Source organism: Branchiostoma floridae, chromosome 11 (assembly GCF_000003815.2).
Source record: "Branchiostoma floridae strain S238N-H82 chromosome 11, Bfl_VNyyK, whole genome shotgun sequence".
Classification (NCBI taxonomy): Eukaryota; Metazoa; Chordata; class Leptocardii; order Amphioxiformes; family Branchiostomatidae; genus Branchiostoma; species Branchiostoma floridae.
The window spans coordinates 15,665,708-15,687,743 of NC_049989.1; the positions used below are offsets into that span (position 1 = coordinate 15,665,708).

General features: G+C 38.2%; 1 protein-coding gene and 1 long non-coding RNA gene across 2 annotated transcripts in view; both read right to left on the minus strand.

Annotated features, from left to right (window-relative positions):
• LOC118426246 (probable ATP-dependent DNA helicase HFM1) overlaps positions 1 to 16,624 on the minus strand; it is a 43,044-nt gene extending 26,420 nt beyond the window's left edge. The window contains 21 exon segments of the mRNA XM_035835517.1: positions 374 to 465; positions 1,875 to 1,958; positions 4,369 to 4,416; positions 6,427 to 6,560; positions 7,536 to 7,582; positions 8,174 to 8,221; positions 8,859 to 9,004; positions 9,530 to 9,631; positions 10,203 to 10,246; positions 10,587 to 10,675; positions 11,143 to 11,271; positions 11,273 to 11,297; positions 11,631 to 11,677; positions 12,235 to 12,420; positions 12,930 to 13,010; positions 13,569 to 13,720; positions 14,388 to 14,523; positions 15,064 to 15,134; positions 15,368 to 15,430; positions 15,674 to 15,999; positions 16,481 to 16,624. Coding sequence (XP_035691410.1) covers positions 374 to 465; positions 1,875 to 1,958; positions 4,369 to 4,416; positions 6,427 to 6,560; positions 7,536 to 7,582; positions 8,174 to 8,221; positions 8,859 to 9,004; positions 9,530 to 9,631; positions 10,203 to 10,246; positions 10,587 to 10,675; positions 11,143 to 11,271; positions 11,273 to 11,297; positions 11,631 to 11,677; positions 12,235 to 12,420; positions 12,930 to 13,010; positions 13,569 to 13,720; positions 14,388 to 14,523; positions 15,064 to 15,134; positions 15,368 to 15,430; positions 15,674 to 15,845 — 1,896 coding nt within the window. The 5' untranslated portion in view covers positions 15,846 to 15,999; positions 16,481 to 16,624.
• A 608-nt stretch (positions 16,625 to 17,232) lies between these two features.
• Positions 17,233 to 20,802, minus strand: LOC118425546. The gene is made up of 3 exons (XR_004832307.1): positions 20,678 to 20,802; positions 19,985 to 20,051; positions 17,233 to 17,361 (listed from the first exon to the last, which is right to left on the minus strand). It is a non-coding gene; the product is annotated as an uncharacterized LOC118425546 (long non-coding RNA).
• Positions 20,803 to 22,036: the final 1,234 nt, after the last annotated feature.

The following is a 22,036-nucleotide window of genomic DNA, read 5'->3' on the forward strand; positions in this document are numbered from 1 at the left end:
TGCACACAATTGTGGGGTTTTGTGGCATAACTATAAGCCTTAGGGTATTTGGTCCAGAATCCAGAGGTCCTTGGTTCGAATCCTGTCCTACTACCAATCTTGTGTCCTTGGGAAAGGTAGTTGACACGACTTTCCTAACTTATCGCCCAGATGTAAAGATAGGCACCTGACTTCTGTTGGGTAGGTAAAAGGCAGTAGAAGGATGTGTCTTTTTCTTCACCACGTACTTGAAAATTCTGTTGACCCTATTTTCCCTTTGATTGATTGATTCTGTGGGCTTTTTGACGAGAATGCAATAACTCCAATATGTGTGATATTTAACAAAAGATGACTGGTGTAATCTTATGATTTATAGCTTGGACAATGTACTTACCAGGTCACCAAGACTTTCCGTGCCTTCTAGACTGCTGAATTTGTTCATGGTGTCATACGTGATGCAGTATCTGGCCATCAGCCTTCCAACCTCTAGAAAGGAATAAGAATGTTCATATCAACAGAGTTTAGGTTATTATTTCCAAAAGATATGAGAATCAATGGGGTCACTATAAGGATAACAGTACAGATATTTCTCTTATGGATCTACATGTACCATGTACATTGTTGTAGCTACTGTCAAAGGAGAAGTGATTGTAGTGTTTTTACGTTTGCATTTTGCATGGTGACCTCTTCACTGCATATACCTATAACCACTGTGAGCATTTCATTTTTATAGTAAAACCCTGCATATACCTATAACCACTGTGAGCATTTCATTTTTATAGTAAAATCCTGCATGGCAGTTTCAACTATGAAAACAATGTAAAACTAAAGCCAACACTCCATTTTCTTGCTACCACAAAGTTAAATCCCACAACATTTCCCCTTTTATGGTATATTTTGTTAATGTACAAAAAGACACATAAATTGACTCCTAGCATCATAATAGGGTGGCACCAAATTCAAAGAATGTTCAGAAACAAAAGCTTGACATCAGCAAAATTCTTTTCAATAACATACTGTAAATGCATTTAAGTTCGCGGGGATTTTATTTCGCAGTAGCTGGAAAAATTACTTTTCACGGTGGTTTTAAATTTGCAGTAGCACCATGCACCATAGTCTCTTACTGCCATGGAAAAATTTTTGCGGTGGTTTTAAGTTCACGGTGGCCGCTTACCGTGAATATCAAACCACCACGAAAGTTTCTGCATTTACAGTTTCAGCATTACACATACTTCATGGTCATCCTGTGACATAACCTTGCCACAAGAAAACTTTCTCAAACTCAGCAATCAAAGGTGTTTAGAGTTACCCTTATATCAGATTCCTTGGAATGACTTGCTTTGAAACAGAGCCATAAGAGAGCAGAGGTCACATCATTGAGACCTTATACACATCAGAGATGAAATCAATAATAACATTGCTCAATGCTTAGTGTAATGTTGCGACCAAATGTCAGGGCTCGAAATACCACCTGCATATGCAGGTTAGTGCAGGTAAAATTGAAGCTGTGCAGATATCTCTGATGTCTACCTGCACCTAACCTGCACTGGTCCATGTACTGGGTTTTCTACATAAGTTTCCTTTGATTTAGATGTATAGGGATTGTTACTAGCTGCATTGACTGTGACCACCTGTTAAGCATAAAAGAAAAAAATTGCAACGGTTCCTTAACAAGTTTAGTATGATTCGCACTTCCTAAATTCAGAGTGGTGCAGGTAAAATTTGTATGGTGCAGGTAATTTTCAATGTTACCTGCACCAGTGCAGGTATGCAGAAAAAAGTATATCCAGCCCTGAAATGTGCATTCTTATATATACATGTACGGCAACTTCCCTTGCTTCCCCAGAAATTCTCTATGCTAAACTGTTGACATTTGCTTTGACATGTTTGATCACCTGTGGGCTTGAGGTCGAATCCCTCCTCATCCATTTTGACCAGGTCAATCCGGGACAAAAGGTTTAGATCCTTGAGGCACATATCTGTAAAACACAGGTTACATCAATTATGTCATATGGAAAAAGGCACTATGGTTGGGGTTAAGGTAACGATCCAACTGTTGTCAAGGGTTTCATAACTATACCCAGTAGGGTGACACTGCTCTTTAAGAGAGTTTTGATTGAAAGAATATCTGTTATGGATAGGTTACATCAATCATGTTACATGGGAAAGGGCATTAGGGAGAAGGTATGGATTCAATAGTTGCAGTAGAGTGACACTTAGATCTTTAAGAGAGTCTTACACAAAATCTGTTATAGATAGGCTAAATTAATCATACAGGTACAGGCATTACAGGGAAGATACAGATTTCAATACCTGTTGTGGAATTCATAACCATACCCAGTAGGGGGACAGTGCTCTTTAAGAGATTTTTGATTGAAAGTTGATTAATCGTAAATGTATAGGTTATATTATTTATGTCACATGGAAAAAGGCAAACTTTAAGGTAATTAAGGTAAGATCAGCCATATGTAAGATAAGAACAAGCGCACATCCGTTAGAAATAGAAAGGGGCCGCTATAAAAAGCTCCCTGTCCACGAGAGATTGTGTACATATTGCCCAATGAACGCAGTGGAAAATGAAACACATTTTATCAGTCAGTGTACCCACTATGAAACCGAAAGAAAAACTTTATTCCAAACAGTAGCCACTATTTCACCAAGCTTTTATCACCTAAACGATCACCAAAAGACTACATTTCTACTAAAAGCTCAAAATCCCACCATCATACAGAACGTGGGACAGTTCATTAACCACTGCCTTCAAAGAAGAAGTCAAACCCGACAATAGTATTCATAGTATCATGTAGTTGATTAGACACTAGTCTTATGTACTTACCTCTCTTAGTTCTTGAGATTGTGTATGCAATTAGCCCTCGGGCATGATTTTGCAAATAAACATTATTATTATATATTCAACTGTTGTTAATGAATATACCCATTAAGGTGATACTGCTCTTTTAGAGCATTTTGATCAAAACAAAAATTGTAATAGATAGGGTACATCAATTAATTATGAGGAAATAAAGGGGAAAGGCAGAGATTCAATACTTGTTGTGAAATCCATATTAACCATACCCAGACTGGCATTTTCTTTGAGGAGTTTTGATTGAAGCAAGATCTCTACCCCCACATTCCCATACAAGTACATCCACACTCCCATGAGATTCTATTGGAAGACACTAACAAGATTATGACCACTATCTTCTGAGATTGAAGGCATTGGCATAATTGAATCTTAAACAATCCCTGTGCAAAAGAAGGTAGGACTAGATCCTTAAGCCTGTCTTTCTTTGAGAGTTTCACTCATCAATGATGAACCAACTTAATCAGTATCAGCCATGCTATGAAGTTTTGTACACAATGGCTTAAGCTGACACAAGATATGCAACCACCTTGTGTGACAAAGTTGTTACTGTATAAGCAATGCAAATTTCAAAGGCCCAATTCCATGACAGAAGGCGTGAATTTATGATTTTAATACACTAGTCTATACATGTACTAAATCTGTTTGATATTGAGTTCTGAAGTTTTAGCGGTTGGGGGCAAGAGACCGTAGTATACAGCCTTTAATTTCAGCGGCAAGAACAAAGTAGTAGGCATCAGCACAATAATGAAATGATTGCGATAAAGAAATTTTAGAAGTTGAATAGTGATAAATAAAGTCAATAAATTCCTTTTATGTTACCAAATCAATAATTACAGTATTCATCAAGCAAAAAATTACAAGGACTGCAAGTTGAGCCAAGATGCATTGATTCTATAACCTCGTACAGAAAACACATTAAACTACTCGGGTTTGCAACAAAGTTCTGCAAAGCCAACCTACATGTACAAATTATCAAGCTAATGTATCTTGACAAAAAGGTTTGGAAGTTTTGATGCAATTTGGGAAGTGTAGTGGAATAACTTGAAACTCAATGCCATGCACATGGCCTTACGAGGATGGTAAAACGAAATCCTTTGAAAGATTAACTAAGCATTCTGCAAAGCAAAAGCATCAAGCACAGCTGCTGTGAAAAATAGTGGGCTTAGATTCTTTCAAGGATTGCAGCACAACAAATAACAGTTCCAAGTTTAAAGTCAACAGTAGATAATACAGATGAATAGGTAGACTACCGCTATCTTCACCACATGTCCAACGAAATTCGTTATCCTGTAAATGAGAAGGTGGTAATCCTAGATAAGGAATGACAGACTTAGTTGAGGATGCAAATAAAATGGAAAGTGGAAAGACCCTAGATCCAGGAACCTTTGTCTTTATTCCAGCCATGCCACTGACAGAAACTCTATTCGTGTGGTCATGTATATCTCTGTCTGTATTTTTACTTGCAATGGAAAACTATGCATTCACCATCACTAAGGTTTCAGCACTAAGGAGAGATCCCTTACCTTGTAGTCTACTCTCCATCTCCTCTCTACTCAGGCCAGTAGGGATATCTAGAGGGGAAAATAAGTCAGCAGTTAACAGTACAGTTCACTAGCTATCAGACTAAGCTTAGTGAGTATATTATTTCATAGTCTAGGTAGTTGTAGAGCAAATTATTACATTAATGGTACCATGTTCATGAACACTGGACCATCTGAAAAACTGCTAGGATGCAAACAAAGGTAAATGGATAAAATACTGTTTTGTTTCTAGAAAAGATATAACCAATAATTAGCAACTGTACCAGATTGCAACATAATATTGTTGTTGTTGGATGTCCCTTGCTCATAATATTATGTTATTCAAATTATTGCTTAGTACGTAGAATTTGAGATTTATCAACAATCTGTACTCCTATTGTGTAGGTTGTAGTTGACTGTACAAAAGTCACTGTACTTTTTCAAGTGCCAATAAAGCTTGTTCTTCACAATGCCAAAGTTAAGAAGACCACAGTAAGCAGAAAATGCATAAATGAATAACATCATAATCCTTAGGTAAAATCAATAATTGTTTTCAACAAATCAAAATGATCACGGTGCTTACGTTGGCTGTATTTAAATTAAATATCAATAGCATTGCATTATTGCCACTTAACATCCTAATCACACATTCACATCTGGATATGACTTCCTAATTTCTATTTCCATCTTTGATCAACCAAGGATTTTCCACTAAACATTCATGAATTATATATCAAGAAATAGCATACTGTAAATGCATAAACTTTTGCGTTGGTTTAATGTTCGCAGTTTTTGCTGTGGCCTTTTCACCGCAAACTTAAAACCACTGTGAAAATTTTTCCATAAGTACAAGTAAGAGACTACAATACATGGTGCTATTGCAAACTTAAAACCACCACAAAATGTTCTTTTTCCTGTCACTGTAAAATTAAATCCCTGCAAACTTAAATGCATTTACAGTACTTCCAACAGCATTTAGTCAACCACTGCACTGTTAATGTATTATACACACACATCTCTTAGATGTTCGCATCATCAGAAACAAGTAGATCATATACATGCCCATTAAGATACAACCCTTGGGGAGATGTGTTAACATTATGACTTATGGGCCATCTGGAAAAAATGCATGCTCCAATACTAAATGGTGAGCAGTGTTAGTGACTGGAACAAAGACAGATGACTGCATAATATTATTTTCCTTGCAATCATATGAATCCAGATGGTTGGATAAATACAGCAATGATGTGTTATTCCTGATTTCATCACTTATATATCCTCCATATATCATTGCTTTTTTGTTTTATAATTAAAAGAGGCATGGTTTATACTTATAGGTAGATATTTGGATTAAGAAAAACAATTTTTCCTACATTTTCAGGAATATCTTAACACTCCATCATACATACAGTATGATGTATGACTTTTATGTATAGCTGTATAATGTAGATCATGTATTTCAATCCATTTAGAGTTTCACTTCATTGATTGAAGACGTTATTTGTCTTTTTGTGTAAGCTTCTAACAAATTTCAGAAAATGATTTTGATTTGTTGTTAGTTACAATGCATTATAATTCTCATATGTACATTTCAAGAAACTTAATTCTCTGTAAATGTAGGAGGTTTGGTACAATTCAATACTTTTTCATAGACATTTGATCTGTTTCTTTCATTACTGTAAATGCAGTGGTTTAATGTTTGCGGTTTTCGCGGTGACCGCTTCACCGCGAACTTAAATCTACCACGAAAATTTTTCCATGGCAGTAACAGACTATAGTGCATGGTGCTACCGCGAACTTAAAACCACCGCGAAAAATCCTTTTTCTTGCTAACGCGAAATTAAATCCCCACATACTTGAATGCATTTAATTTTCTTTAGTACTTACCTTTATACCATGTATATACAATGCTCCTATTCCTAAGTTTTCGTCCACCCACAAAAATAAGGTTTGTGTGATAGGACAACGAGACTCCACAGCTATAATAGATTCCAATACCAGACTAGACAGAGGGTCCACAAACTTACTTTTATTATTGATAAGAAAAAACAGTGGCCTTACTATAGTGCCTTGGGTTCTTCTGCACACGGATGTACAGGAAGGTAGAGCGGATCCACTCCAAGGCCACTGTGACATCGTTGATGGTGTGCAGCACGATCTCCGCATTCAGGTGTTCAATCAAGTTCTTGTGCAAGCTGGAGATTGAAATTGATTAAGTGTTTAACTTTAAGTTCTTCTCCTTCATTCATGTCAGGTTCCAGTTATTTGAATACTATGGGACAGTGGGAGTAATAACCTATGGCATGTTCAACACCTAATGTAGGTTGTTAGAGTAACTGTGCAGAAAACATGGCACCATGGCTGTAGTACAATGTTAAATTTTCTTCCAACACAAAGGTATACACGAATAATCAAATTCTTCAGGATCAATACTGATGACCAATCACTTCAGAATGTAAACTTTTGAGAGATACAGACACGTGATCTTATTAACACTTGAGGATACGTGATGTCAGCAAATGGTCAAACATGCCAGGAAGTTTAAATGCCCACCATCTCTATGCAGTGATGGCTAGAATGCCCTGATGTATATGGCCTCCTTTATACATGTACTCTTAAAAAGCATTGTTTCTGAAGAAGGCAACAGTGGTCAATGAAAATTAAATCCATGCATATTTTTGTGTTGGAAGAAAGTTTAGCATTGTACTATTACTACCAACACAGATGAGCTTTCATGATAAGACCATGGTTGTTTTAAAGACCCTGGGTCCTTGGACAGAAATCTGCATGTTTCGACGTTAAAATATCACACAGATAAGATTAATTTTCTGTGTTCGTTTCCTGGCTCCCTTATTTATCTGCTAAATCAAATAGAGAAATTTCAGTCGTCAGCTTGTAATGGATTAGTTAACTAGTGATTGAAGTAGAACTTTGTCAGGGTCAATTTCCAATACCATCAATCATATATAAGTTAAATGTCAACAATGTCCCAAGCTTGGCTATGTATGACATTAACCTTTCGCTGTTGACTTTCTAATTGGACTACGTACCACAACCATGAACTTGGGACACGTGCAATTAATCTATAAACGTTCCGTGACATGGTCGTGTTGCATATGCAATAAATAAGCCAAATTCAAAATGTCTATCAAGGGTGTCGTTAAACGTACCTGCTCTCAATTATTTGTGTTCCATTCACCAAAGCTTCATACTTGGCCTATGGAAAAGAGGTAAAGGTACATGTACAAATGTATAAAACTATTAGAGGGTAAAGGGAAGGGAATGTTATTTTCCAATTAATATAAATTTTAGGAAGTAATAAATGCATACTACTTCTCATTATACGATAAAGTACCCATTTGCCCCACGCGCCACCACATCAAAAAGGATTCCGTCTTCTAATAAACTCCCCAAGTACCCTCTAATCAATCTAAGCATATGGATGAATGGGGCCAGTTCTGGCCTATGCACATACATACATACGTATTTGAAAAAAACACTTCCCTCTGGAGTGGAATGCCCCTTTAAGGTCCCATAGCCTTTTTGAGGCTTTAAGAGCAATGGGTTGTTAATCCACTTTGTCTCAGGCATGGTATGGAGCTCAACCCTTACCTTCCACAATAAAAAAACAAAAACATACCAAAGAAGATCTATGCTAGTTATATATATCATACTTCATCTTTCATATTTCACACCCTGCTTTCAGTCCAGGCTCATCTTTTATCACAGCAATGCAAACATATCTTTTAATATTGTGTATAATGGCACGTTATGAAGAAAACAGTAATGTGTAAAACTGTGCATGTACCTTTGTTTGATTCCTTGTCATGATAACAGCTGTCGCACTTTGGTCAAACTGTGAAAAGTAAGACAAAGATATGTCGTATCTGGTTGTACACAGTGTGGAGTACAAGAAAGGGGTCTGAATATTACACAGTGAAGCTCGCTGAAAAAATTAGTCATTCAATGCAAGTTAAGATGTAGCATCACTGCAACAATTGCACTTCATCTGTGCATCAGTAGAGGGCATCACACAGAAAGGCTTTTGTGTCTAGTTTTGTATTTGCAAACTACTAAATAAATGAGAACAGTATGAGTGAAACAAGAAAAAGAATTGGGAATTCCAGGTATCCTCCAAGACCTGTTTTTCGTCAAATCAATTGAGATTCTTAAGTTAAGTACCTTACTTGATCATAAGAAAGTTGTATAACAATGTGAATTATCATAGACAGCAATCTGACACTACAACAATGGACTTGGTTTGATAAAAATTGATACAGCTTGCCAGGCATCTACGATTCTTTACTCGAGTCAAGTGTCCCTAGGTCACGTGCTCAGAGTAATCAAATCACCACTCCTGATGAAGGTCAACGGATATGCAACCAAAAATTCTAGGTGAGCAATTTGTTGTATTGAATGACCGTTAAAAACTTCAATTATCAAGCTGGTGCCTAATTGGTTTAAGCCACTGTGACCAATATCTCTGCACTGACCTGCGGCCTGCCTGCCCTGCCAATCATCTGCAGCACCTGGAGCTCCGAGTACTCCTCGTACATTCCACAGGTGTAGTGGAGGGTGGACTTGATGATGACCAGGTGTGCCGGCAGGTTCACTCCCATGGCCAGGGTACTGGTTGATACTGATAACAATGCAAAGGGAGGGAAACTAATTCAGCCATATTTAAGGTTCAAAGCAGCATTTGTCATAGAGTGAATGTTTCCTAATAGTGGCAGTGAATGGCCAAATGGCTAGCAAAATGGGATGAGATTGAGAGGTTGAGTGGTCATGGGTTCAATTCAAGGCATTTCTGGCTAGATGTTGTGTCATTGGGAAAGACACATGATTTTCATCACTCCATTCAGATGTGGAATGAGTTCCTGACTTTGGTTAGAGAGGTAAAAGGTGGTGGAAGAAGAGGGATGGGCTCTGTCATATCATGCCCGAGACACAGTGGTTAACACACTGCCCCTACAGCCTCAAAAATGCTATGAGATAACTATCATACCTATACCTTTCTTTTGCCAAAGGTGGACAACACAAACACATGCACACAAACACACCATTTGCTAATGTCATCATTAAATAACTACTGTCTATTCTCAAATTGATTTCCCTAACAACCGACAGCCCTGACAAAAGAAAAGTTACTGACTCTGATACTTACTCAGCACAGGTATGTCCCCCTGAGTAAAGGCTGTCTCAATGCCCTTTCTGTCTGTGGGTTCAAGCCCTGCATGGTGGTATGCCACCCCAAATAGGACAAGATCTGAAACATAGTAAAAATGTAGCAAAAATCATCCAATAGACTCAAGATATTAGTAAAGTTTCGTCACATTTTCTATCGTCTATGAAAAGACTGACTCACACTATCCCATAGAAGGCAGATTAAAAGGTATAAATCTATTTGAAAGCAGACATCTTGATCAACACCATTCATGAACTACAGTTTAGAATGTGCAGATATCATTGATCCATGACTTTTTCTCCTGCAGTACCAAATCAATTTGATAGGAGGCAGCCCTGCTACCACTTGAATGTGTAGTGTGAACATAAATGTAACAGAATACCATAGGCTACATTTGTATACTTTCAGCACAATATCCTGGCATCTTATAAAACGAAAAAAACTACAGCAATGAAAGAAGAAAGGACACTAGCTTGAGTTAACCTTTAAGCATTGAAATACTGTAACACGACAATGTAGTTCACCAGTCACTAGCAATCACATGTCTGACCTTGGTGCTGAATATATAGTGAAAACTACTTTTACTAAAGACAGAGTCTAACTGTTAACATATGGTCAAAAATGCTGCATTTGAATGACAAATGAAGGTTACCTCTCAACTTGTGGTCCCTGAGCATGTTTGCAACTTTTTGTAGCCTGAGGAAAAAGACAATTCTGAATAAAATAGAGCTCACATCTACGATCAAAAGACAGCAAACAGAATGTAGCAATTGTAGCAATTTTAGTTCAATATACAATACAGTAAAATAATGTTGACTTCTCAGTAATGAACAAAACTGCCATATTCTGAATATAAAAATTCTTTGTAAACAGCCAGATGTTATAATTATAAAACCAATGTTTCAGTTATCGTCAAGCATCTTCCAACAATAACTGGTTCAGAGTGTTACTATTTATATAATGTTTAGTATACATAGAATGTTAATACAGTGTAATATTCTAGTTTTGACATCTAAGAGTAAGTGTAGGGCTGGACCTTTGTTTGTGTGCAGCATTCATCACAAACTTGGCATCTTTCACCAACATAGATGCACACTGTACTGAGCCTTTCCTCGTAGCACAGAACTGGAAGCAAAGCAAATGATTTGCCATACACTCAAGTATTGATACCAGATTTGCTTTTGTTGCCCTTGTACATGTAGATGACTTTAGAGATGAGACATTCTTATTTATGCGATGTACTCATGTTTAATTCTACATAAACAGTGTTAAATGTTCAACATCACTTCAGTGTTAAATCAATTTTCATGTGTGAACTACTTGTTGATGGGTAAGTATGCTTCTCATATAGTGAAGTCTAAATTCGACTCAACAAAGCTTAACATTCAACTATACTTGAATGACTAGGAAAACAAAAGGTTAAGATAAAAAAAAAACACCCTCAACTAATATGAAGAATAATTCTTTTTCAAGAAGCTAATAGTAGTAGTGCAATGGGATGTTTTTAGCAATAATGACTTGGAGTTCAGTTGTTGTATGCCATGCTTACATGTACATGCATTGTGTTAAGGATATGATTCATTGGGACTTACCACCAGGGTAGGCTTCTGATCAGAGTAGGTCTGGATCACACCTGGGATCTTGTAGTTGAGAGACAGATCAAACCTAAACTCAGAGCTGCCTGAGGAGCAGGGGTAGCCCAAAATAACCTTCCTCAGTTTTCACAGGACGGTAGCTTTCATCCATTCTGGAACAAAACAGCACACAATAGGGGTTTACTACCATCTATCAACAGAGACAGGGGGCGCCATAAACTCTCTGCAACTTATGATCCACTGCCCACAGGGTCATATGTTCTACATGCATAACATCATATCACAGAAGCAGTGGATAGTGCTCATCCCTTAACAAAGACTGGAGTTGCATGGACAGTCAAAAATTTGGGTTAGATTTTTGTGTTGGAAAGTACAGGGAAACTTTGATCCAGAATTATGTACATCATTATTTGCACATGGACAGAAATTGAGGAGCATAACACAAAATGTCATGAACAAGAAAGAAAAGTACTACAATAACATACTTGTGGTAGATTGCAGTGGAACCTTCTTTCCCAAGCCATGCTGCAACCTGTCAATATGAAAATAAGTCCACTTGACATAGACCAACAGCTACTGTGTTGGTGTAAAACAAAACAAAATGATATAACTGTCAGTGAACAGAATGACGCTGAAAAAAATCATTTAAGAACATGAACTAAGTCTTCAACATATGATGTAGCCTTGATGCCAGCATTTCTAGCTTTTGCAAACTCTTCGTCGCTCCCTGCACAATATTCTTTCTGTCTGTCATTTGGATACTTGTTTCAATGAGCTTGTTAGCGTGACACCAATCTTTTTTGCCAAAAGTGACCAAGAGAGCATACTAAAGCAAAAAAGCCTGGCATATGATCATCAATGAGCATATGAGCAAAAATATTGCTGTCTGCTATATCTTAGCATCATTTTAGTTTGGATCGGAGAGGGTCCTAGGACAGATTCCGATCGCAATCTGTACTAGTAGAATCAATGATTGTCCTCAGACAGATCCCGATCGCAGCCTGCCCTAGGACCAACTCCGATTGCGATCTGTCCTTGGACAATCGTCAATTCTGCTGGATTGTGATCTCTACTGTGACATATACATACATCCTCCACATTAGGAATGGTAGCCGACACAGCCACAAATCTGATGCCGGCTGCAGACTGGGCCCTTGCTGACTCGTACTGAGAGTTGGTGACGTTTTCCCTCCCCACCACTGCCTGGATGGTCTTCATTCTGCTGACCACAGCCTCCATAGTGGCACCTCTGTTCTCATCACTGATCAGATGAACCTGAAAGTAGTGATGGTTAAAGTACCAAATTAAAAGTAAATACCCTGAAGTAAAAAAAGACAATGACTCAACTGGTAGTAGCCTTATAGTAGGCAGGGCTCGAAATACTGGGTGCATGTGCATCCAGGTGCACCCAAAATTGGAGCTGTGCACCTATTTTTTTTCTTATGTTTATGTATGTAAAGGTATCAAAGTATACTAGTATATATCATATTCGTAACATCTAAGTGTTAGAAAGATAATAAAAATGTCTGTCATGGTACTTGTTTAAGAATTTGATAGCCTGTAACTAAGTTTTGTTATTAGGTTATTACTTAAATTTAAGTAGTGCAAACTTTTTTGGTGCACCCACCAATTTTTCAAGCTGGGTGCACCAGTGCACCTAATCCCAAAAGTGAATTTCGAGCCCTGCAGTACGGCTCCTGGCTGTGATAAGTTGGCAAGTGGGAGAACATGGTTCAACAATGGGTAGGGCAACTCGGTTGGGGACCTGCGATCTGTCTGCGTACCTCATCAATGAGAAACAGCCGAACCAGCTGCACCAGAGACTTGTTGTCTCTCCACTTCCTTGTCATACTGTCCCACTTTTCCTGCAAAATACACAATGTCATGTATGTTTTTCAAGAAAATATGCAACAGGAACTAATCTAAATCACATTGAAATATACATATTGATGACAATGGGGATGTCCCTGTGGTTCAGATGGTAGCAGCACAGTTGAGCTTCCAAATACTTGTCAATGATGCATGCTATATGACTGGGAGACCCTGGTTCAAGTCCCAGGGTCCAGACATCTCAGTTGGGGTTGTACCATCTTTTGGAAGGGACATAAAATGTGGGTCCCATGTGACAATTTTCCTCTTTCCAACCAGGTAGCGGAGATGGAGAGGTATGGGTTCCACCTCCCAATGTATGCCCTAGGACGTCTCAGTTTGGGCTGCATGTTAATATTTGGAGGGGAAGTAAAATGGGGTCCTGTTTTCAAGGATTTTAAAGGGGATGGGCTAGCTATCCTTGTAATGAAATACCATGGTACCAAAACAGCAAGGAAACTAGCTAACTTATGTGCCACTAGGCAATGCAATTGTGTAAATGACAACAACAAGGTAGTGTCAACATTAAGTTAGTACACATTATCTATACTTACAGGTGTTGTCAGGACTATGTGACAGTCTCTCAGCTGGTAGTAGTCATCAATCTCAGAGTCACCGGTCAGTTCCTGGCACTTCAGCCCCAGAGGACCAAACTTCTCCATCCAGTCTAGGTACCGCTCACTGCACAGGGCCTTCATGGGAGCCACTAACAGAGATTCAGGAAAATCTGTCTTTCATTAAGTTCTCAAAAACTGTGTCAGATCATCCTCCTACGCAGGGGCATCAAACAGCGAAACCTCCTGCCTGGATGTACCCTGCTCTTTCAACTGTCACCCTTTGTTCCTGACCATCCTGCGTATGAATATTAATGACCTTACCCTTATATATGTGAGACCCCTTTGATTTTGACAACTGAAAGGCCTATTCTCTGAGTGGCTGACAGCTTCTTTTTTTTTTGAGGGGGGTGGGGCGTCCACAGGAACTAAGAGTGACGGTTGAAAGAGCAGGGTACATCCAGACAGGCGGTTTCGCTGTTGGATGTACCTGCGTATGAGGATGTGTCAGATTGAATCCCAGCTTTTTGCAAACTGAAATTGTTTTTAGATTTTTCTTAACCAGACACTGTAGTAACTTTTTAAGTAGCAGACTCCATTAATGATTACAAAATTTTATGTAGCAAGTGGCAAGTCAGAGCTGGAAGGGCTTGAGGGGCTTGCCTTAACTAAACCATGAAATGATACTGATTGGATATCATCTTCCATTGCATATACTGTCATTGGTGTACTCTGATTCTAAACAGCTTACAGAAATTTTTCTGTGTTTTGTTGAGTGCAATCAGCTAATTATGATAGACAAAGATGAACAGTACTCACTGTAGACAATCTTGGCATTGTATATAGGAGTGTTGCCCAGCCTGACAAGTAGCCTGATGATGGCCAACTCAAAGATTACAGTCTTGCCCGATCCAGTTGGTGCACACACAACAAGAGGCTTGTCTGTATACAACACCTAAACAAAGGAAGCATGAATTCTTAATCTTATAGTACACAGATAGCTGATTGCAGGGTATTATTACCTCCTTGAATAATGGAGGTATTGTTTCTGGTGTTTCTGTGTGTGTGTGTCTGTGTATGTGTCTATGTGTTGTGTTTTCGAATATTTGTGGTCAGCATAACTTATTAAGAACCTATGGATATATTGTCATGATGATGCTTGGTATGTGGGTAGCTATATATATATCATATATATAAGTCTTCTGAAGACAAAGGTCAAGGTTGAAAATGTGCCTTCTGGTGGCTGACCTTGGTACTGCAGCAGAATTTTCAGTTTTTGTATCTTTCTTCCTGGAATACACTAAGTTCCTTACTTCCTAAACATCTCTTTATACAAAACTTACATCATCCAAGACTTTGGACTGCACAATGTTGAAGTAGGGAAAAAAACTTTCTAAACATCGCTTTATACAAACTTACATCATCCAAGACTTTAGACTGCACAATGTTGAAGTAGGGAAAAAAACTTTCTAAACATCTCTTTATACAAACTTACATCATCCAAGACTTTAGACTGCACAATGTTGAAGTAGGGAAACTCCTTGAAGACAGGCCTGAACTGTTCAGCTTTGACATGATGATTAAGGATGGAATCATATGCAATGGAAGACATTACACTAAGTCTTTTTCTATCTAAAACTAAGAGTCAAATTACAGTATGATCTTATTTTTCATTCTGTGAACTTGCACTACCATCATATATCTTAATGAATCAAAGTCTGGCACACAAGTTGATCTTAACTGTCCCCAAATGAACAGTTACTGACAATGAAAATTTCACAGATTTGGCAAAAGGATACGAATCTCATGGACTGATCTCAGTTGTCGTGTTTCACCTGTTGTTGTCCCTCCTGGAGTAACACCTGCAATATAGAATTTGATGTTATCTTGGTTACAGACATTCTACCACATTTGTCCTTGACTAAAAAAACCTTGTGTGGGATATTTTCTATATAATATATAAGCTATTGGAAAAGTATTTGGCTAAACTACCTCAGTACACCCGTTGTTTCATGTTAATAATAATAGGTTGCCAGACGTAAGCCTACTAAAATTCTCGAAGAAATTAAAGACGACAAATTTGAAATCAAGGGAGAGGGACTTACTTGGAATAGTGAGAGGCCTGGGTGTGCTGCCATAGAGTTGCCTGGTGAGACGATTCCTCGAGGGCTGTGTATTTGATTCCGCTTCTGACTCAGATAGGATACGATCATGTTGCAAAGGACCATATCTCACAGGTGTTGTATTAGAGAGAGAAGGCTGTCTACCCTGGGGCATACCCCTTTGTTGAAAGATATGCTCAGACTGTGGGAACTGTCTTGTCTCATCTGTGAGTCTTTCTCCTGGGACATACTCTGGATGAGTGGAAGGCTGATTGCGCCCTGCTATACTGGGATTGGTGGCAGCTCTAAATGGAGGTTTGAATAATGGCCTGCAAAGACAAATTAAAAGACTAGTCAAACAACATTTTCCAGAAAATGCTGGATGTTTCACTCCTAGTACTTTGTTTGTTGTCAAGCACACAATATCATCATTAGGCTTGCCCTTGAGGAGTCTCAAAAAAAAATAATTAAGCTCGCCTCTTAAGTTTTGCCCAAAAATACTTTATGCAACTTGATTCATTTATGGAATTACTACTGTAACAATCTCAAACAAGTTTTGTGAAACTTTTTGGCATTCAACAGAATAAAGACATAGTGCAATTCATATTGACAAAATCAGCAAAAACAATTCCCTATTTGCACACATAATAAACATGCTATATTTTATAAAGTAATGCACCTATTGTATATTACATGTACATAGTCTAGACTTGCCAAAGTGACCCCTAACACTCTCTAAATTTCATATTAAGGATTCCAAACTAACTGTGCTAAGTACACTTCAGGTAACAGTCTGAGGTAACCCAGTACCTTGCACTTCTGTAGGCAGCAACACCTTGAGGTCTCTGAGACAAAGTCAGCTCCTTCTGGATGGAGGCTTGACTTGGCGGAATAACGTCATCATCATCATCATCCAAGGAGGTAATTTGAGACAGCAAAGTAGGAACATCATCAGTCAGATCATACTGGATATTATTTCTGAACCGTGTACTCAACATTTGGGAACTTGGACACCCTTAGAGAAAGATACAAAAATCAAACAAAAAATCTCAAAGCTTTCAATTTCTAGTTTCATTTATTATAATAATTGTGAATTCCTGATCAACTGCTTTCTTCTATGCATTTTCCTGTCTACAATATGCATCTTTGGACCTAGGTGAAGGCAACCTTCATATCCTTTGGAAACAACTTTGGAACCAGGCCAATCCAATTTTCCCATCATGCCAATCTCCAGTTACAGTGATCTTCTGCCTCCCATCCTGTCACTTTACAACATTCAAATAACTGTGGACACACAGGACAAACAAATATACAGACCCAAAACCATATACCTCCATTCAACTTAGAGCTTGCAATTCTGATTTTCTATCAGTTCCTTTTGTGCTTCCATTAAAAGAAACTGATAGCAAATTGCATTTGCATGTATTGGTCATCATGGAAACTACTATACAATGTATGAGACAATATATATATATATATATATATATATATATATATATATATATATATTGAAATATTGTAAAATATGTATGTAAACTTAAGTTGATGATGACACATTTTTACCTTGCTGTCTGTCTTCAAATTGAGACAGTGGTCCCTGAGATGCTTGAAGCAGTTGTGTGGAGGGAAACTCATCCATGGATGAAGGGGGTGGGGGGATACTGCAGCTGTATTGTGATTCTGCATTCTTCCTGTCAATAATCATCACAGGTGTTATTTTTCCATGCCACTCTAATTTTTTATGTTAATAATTGAGACATAATTAATGATGTAAAATATTAATATGACAAATGTATTGCTGTTTTTATTTTAATTTTCTCAATACAAGATGATGTAGTCTCATAAAATACACTTATTTTATTTGTGGCATGTTAACACTACATACTGTACAAAGAAAATGGTCTGGTTCTGTGTGTATAGTGTATCCTCTTTCTTCAGAATAAAAAAAAACTAGAATAGTAGAAATAATAAGACCAGGAGCGTGTGACATTCAAAAACATTAAATTTCATGTTTTATTTACACTGGAAAACTCAATCTACTACACTTCATCTACAACATATTGTTATATAATTATAATAGCCCTTCAGTGTAACATACATGTAACGCTGGTTCACCTTTATCTGAGGGTAACCTCTATTCGTTGTTTGTAAGATAAAACATATTTATTACCTTTGCCAGAATGGCTAAGGTTATGTTTTAGGCTTGTGAGTCTGTGTGTGTGTCTGTGTGTGTGTGTGTTAACAGCATAACTCAAGAAGTCTTGGATGAATCCCGATAATATTTGGTAGGTGGGTAGGGTTCGGGAAAACGAAGGTCAAGTTCGATAATGGGCCTTCTGGCGGCTTGCTACGGTACTGCAGCAGAATGTCAATTTTTGATATCTCGTGTTCTGGACATGCTGTGGTTATGATTTTTGAGCGGTAGATAGCCCTTGGGGCAGAGAGTAAGTACTATAAGTTTAGACCCCCTAGCGGCTTGTTTGGAACTGCAGTCGCCGATTTCCTTTCAAACTTTGGACGAGAATAACTCGAGAGCGTGTTGATGGATCGTCACGATTTTTAGTATGTAGATAGCCCAAGTAACAATGTACATTATGAAATACAAATTATGCAAATCAGCAACTAATTTGCATAATTAATGAGGAAAGTTTATAAATCCGCTGCATTTCATGATAGGACTTTCAAACTTGTCACATATATAGATGAGAAAGAGAGAAAAATCAATCCATATTAATTATGCAAATGACGACCTCATTTGCATAATTAATGAGAAAATATAAACGTGTTGACGGATCGTCATGATTTTTGGTATGTAGATAGCCAATGGGAAGACTTACATGATGGAATTCAAATTATGCAAATCAACAGCTAATTTGCATAATTAATGAGGAAAGTTTGTAAATCCACTGCATTCCTTTATAGGACTTTCAAACTTGTCACATTTGTAGCTGAGAAAGAAAGAAATATTTATATATATTAATTATGCAGATGATGATCTCATTTGCATAATTAATGGCAAAATATGAACATGTTGACGGATTGTCATGATTTTTGGTATGTAGATATCCTAAGTAACAACTTACACAATGAGATAATAATTATATAAATTAACAATTTGCATAATTAATGCGGAAAGTTGATAAATCCACTGCATTCCGTGATAGGACTTTCAAACTTGACACATATGGAACTGAGAAAGATGGCAGAGAGTAAGAGGTGTATGTTTGGGTCCGGTAACATCTTTTCTTGAACTGCAGGAGCCGGTTTAGTTTCCTACTTTGAAAGAGAATAAGTCAAAAAGGGATGAAAGGATCATCATGATTTTTGGTATGCTGATAGCTTAAGTGATGCTTGATACAATTTAATATCATTATGTAAATAGGGATCTAATTTGTATAAGCAATGGCGAAATGTTATGACCCAACTCCGGGCATATAAAATAAAATGTAATGAGTAACACATTTATGTCTACAGACATCATTCTACATAACAAACCTGGTTTATTTGGCAAAGGTATGTGTTCGTGGAACTCTAGTTTAGGGATATGAAGTTGACAGACGGTGGTTTCAAATTGGAACATTTTGAAAATATTGCAGATTTGAAACCACTGTCAGCAGACCTAATAGTCCTAAATGTGTTGTTTTTAAAGACAACGGATAAAGGTCACCTCACGGATAAAGGTGAACTAGCGTTACCAGCTTTGCAGGCATGTGGCATGGCAGGTGCTGATAGTATTACACTGAACAACCTAGCATAACTGAACTTTGCACATCTTGTAAAAGGCAAGTTTTTATTAGGATGCTCCTAAAAGTACAGTACATTATCGGGTCATTCTCCTACAGCAGAGTACCGTCAGTCATTTATTCCTGACTGTACTCTGCTTTCCTTCCCTTTTGCCGGCGGTATTACCCGCCCTACTTATTAGATATTAATGAGCTTGCCCTTATATGGGCAGTCAACCGTTGGGGATCGGGCGTTGGCATGGTGAGCAAACAAAGTCATGGTAATACGTAACATGATTGGCTGATAGCTTCCCAGCGGCCTTTGCGACACAGCTTGCGACAACAACAAGCCCAAGGATGGCCTGTTCTCTGATTGGTTGACAGCTTGTTTGTGGCGACAATCATAATACCCGTAGGTAGGGCCTGGGACAGCAGGGCCCCATAAGGTAGTGCCGTTGGGGACCGGGCGTTAGGAGGATGTATCGGGTGGCCGTGATGTACAACTGACAACACTGACAACACAGAGCTATCTATCAACATGCTGACGTCACTGTTAAAAACATGTTTATCGCATTGTGAATCTTTTATATACCTGTTATTTTCTGCATCACTATGTCCAAAGAAGAAGGAGTCAATGAAGTCGTCCTGCATCCTGTAGTCTTCACATAATCAAAGAGAAATACACGCACTGATTACACCAAACAACTGGTAGGAAAATTGTGGGAGTAACATAGCACAGTCACTCATTTTGCCCTCTAGAAAGACTCGACAACAATGATGTAACAATATTCAACACTGACGATATTGACGAGGGTCTGCATGGGGAGTTCCGACAACGATTTACGCTGAATTTTAAAGAACCCCCTACGTATTACGCTAAATCAAGGAAGGCAATTACGCTAAATTTGGTCGCCTCGCTACGAATTACGTAGATAAGATGGTTTTCCCTACGAATTAAGGGAAATAAAATTGGCTGCCTACGCCTTACGTAAAAGAGCATGCAGACCCTCATTGACTGAAAGTATATTTCGTTGTCTTGGCTCTGATGTATTTCAAAAATTAGTTGTTGTTTTTTCGATCATCAGCCAACAACAACGATCCCTCCGCTCTTCGTGCATAGCAGACGACATTTTCACAAAAATTACATATTAACAGAACATGACTACTCAAAATAATGCCACGAAATACGGCTCAAGCAATCTACCAACAAGCCCGTTCTTTTAACTACAAAACAACTGTAGTCTACGAAAAGTGTTTTGACAGAATCGACGGTGAAAAACAATACCTTTTCCCTGTAAAATAGACTGAAATCCCGCTCCGACCTAGCTGAAAATGTCGTCGCTTGAAATGACCGCCATGTTCGTGACGTCATCCAACCTCCCACAAGCCTTTGCGCTGAAGCGAAGTTTCTCGCAAAGTTTGACAGTGCTGAAAACTAACACGCTACGTTAGCTATAAGAAATCTAATGCTTTGCAGTAGGAAAAAGAACGGGACAAGTATTCAGGATGGCACAAGTAAATCAAATCAAACTCCGTTCCAAAGACATCACAATGCATTAGCTAACGATAGTTTGTCAATAATGTTCCAGAACAAGTCTTTGATTTGGTCCCGTAGTAACGTGGCACAAACAAATCACTTGTGGAAACGATCGCATCGTTCGTGCGTATATCCGCTGTTTCTTGCTGATTTGTTGCCATATAATTGAGTATATCTCAGTGCGAAAATGGCACAGACTACTTCCCTATCGGAGAATGCCCATCTTCGAAAGGAGCGCTTGGCCAGGTACGTTGGTAACACTTGTTTTCATCACGATTTGTCGTGTTCAACACTTTACAGTGATGAAATCTGAACTTTTGTTCATATCGCACGAGTTTGACAATAGTGTGGTTAACGTTAAAGAAAGCTCTGAAGGATATGTTGGCATGTCTTTCGTTGGTTATATTTCTCTTCAGCACATATTTGATAACAGCTTTGTTTGTCAAAAATTGTATCAGGCACACCATATGGCAGTTCCTGCTACTTACCAACAATTCTAGAAAATACTGCCGTTCTAGATGAGAATATACACGTTTGTTTTTAGACCTCCGAGCCTCAGAAGTAATAGAAAACGACTGACAAGCCTTTACTGTGTGGCTTGCATAAAAGAAGTTAATCTTTTAGGACAATTTATTATCATTTGCAGATCAACTCACGTGAGCAAGCTCGTGAGTAGTTTCGAAGCTCTTGTCAGCCAGCCGCGTCACTGTACTACAGCCGCAGGCCTGACACCCGTACAGGCACTACCTGATGCTGACCAACTTCTGATCAAGTAATGATATTTGCTTAGAAACCTATACATGTTGTATGTTTGTTTGTAGGTTAGTGTGTTTGACAGTCGAAAATCTGAAAAAAAACTGAATTTTAGAGGCTATGTTCCTCTGTGACATTGATTAACACTGTAGAGATTTCCATAGATGATGTTAAGTTTTTACGGAGAAGCTATAACGTCATATAATATGATTGGACTCACGGTGGAGCGACGCCCTCCTAGCCTCACGGCCATCCTGTTAAAAGTGTGCCAAAAACAGAGATTTCGTGCGCCAATGTACCATCATGTATGAAGCAACATGTGCATCCAATAACCATACATTTTCTATGGTTTGA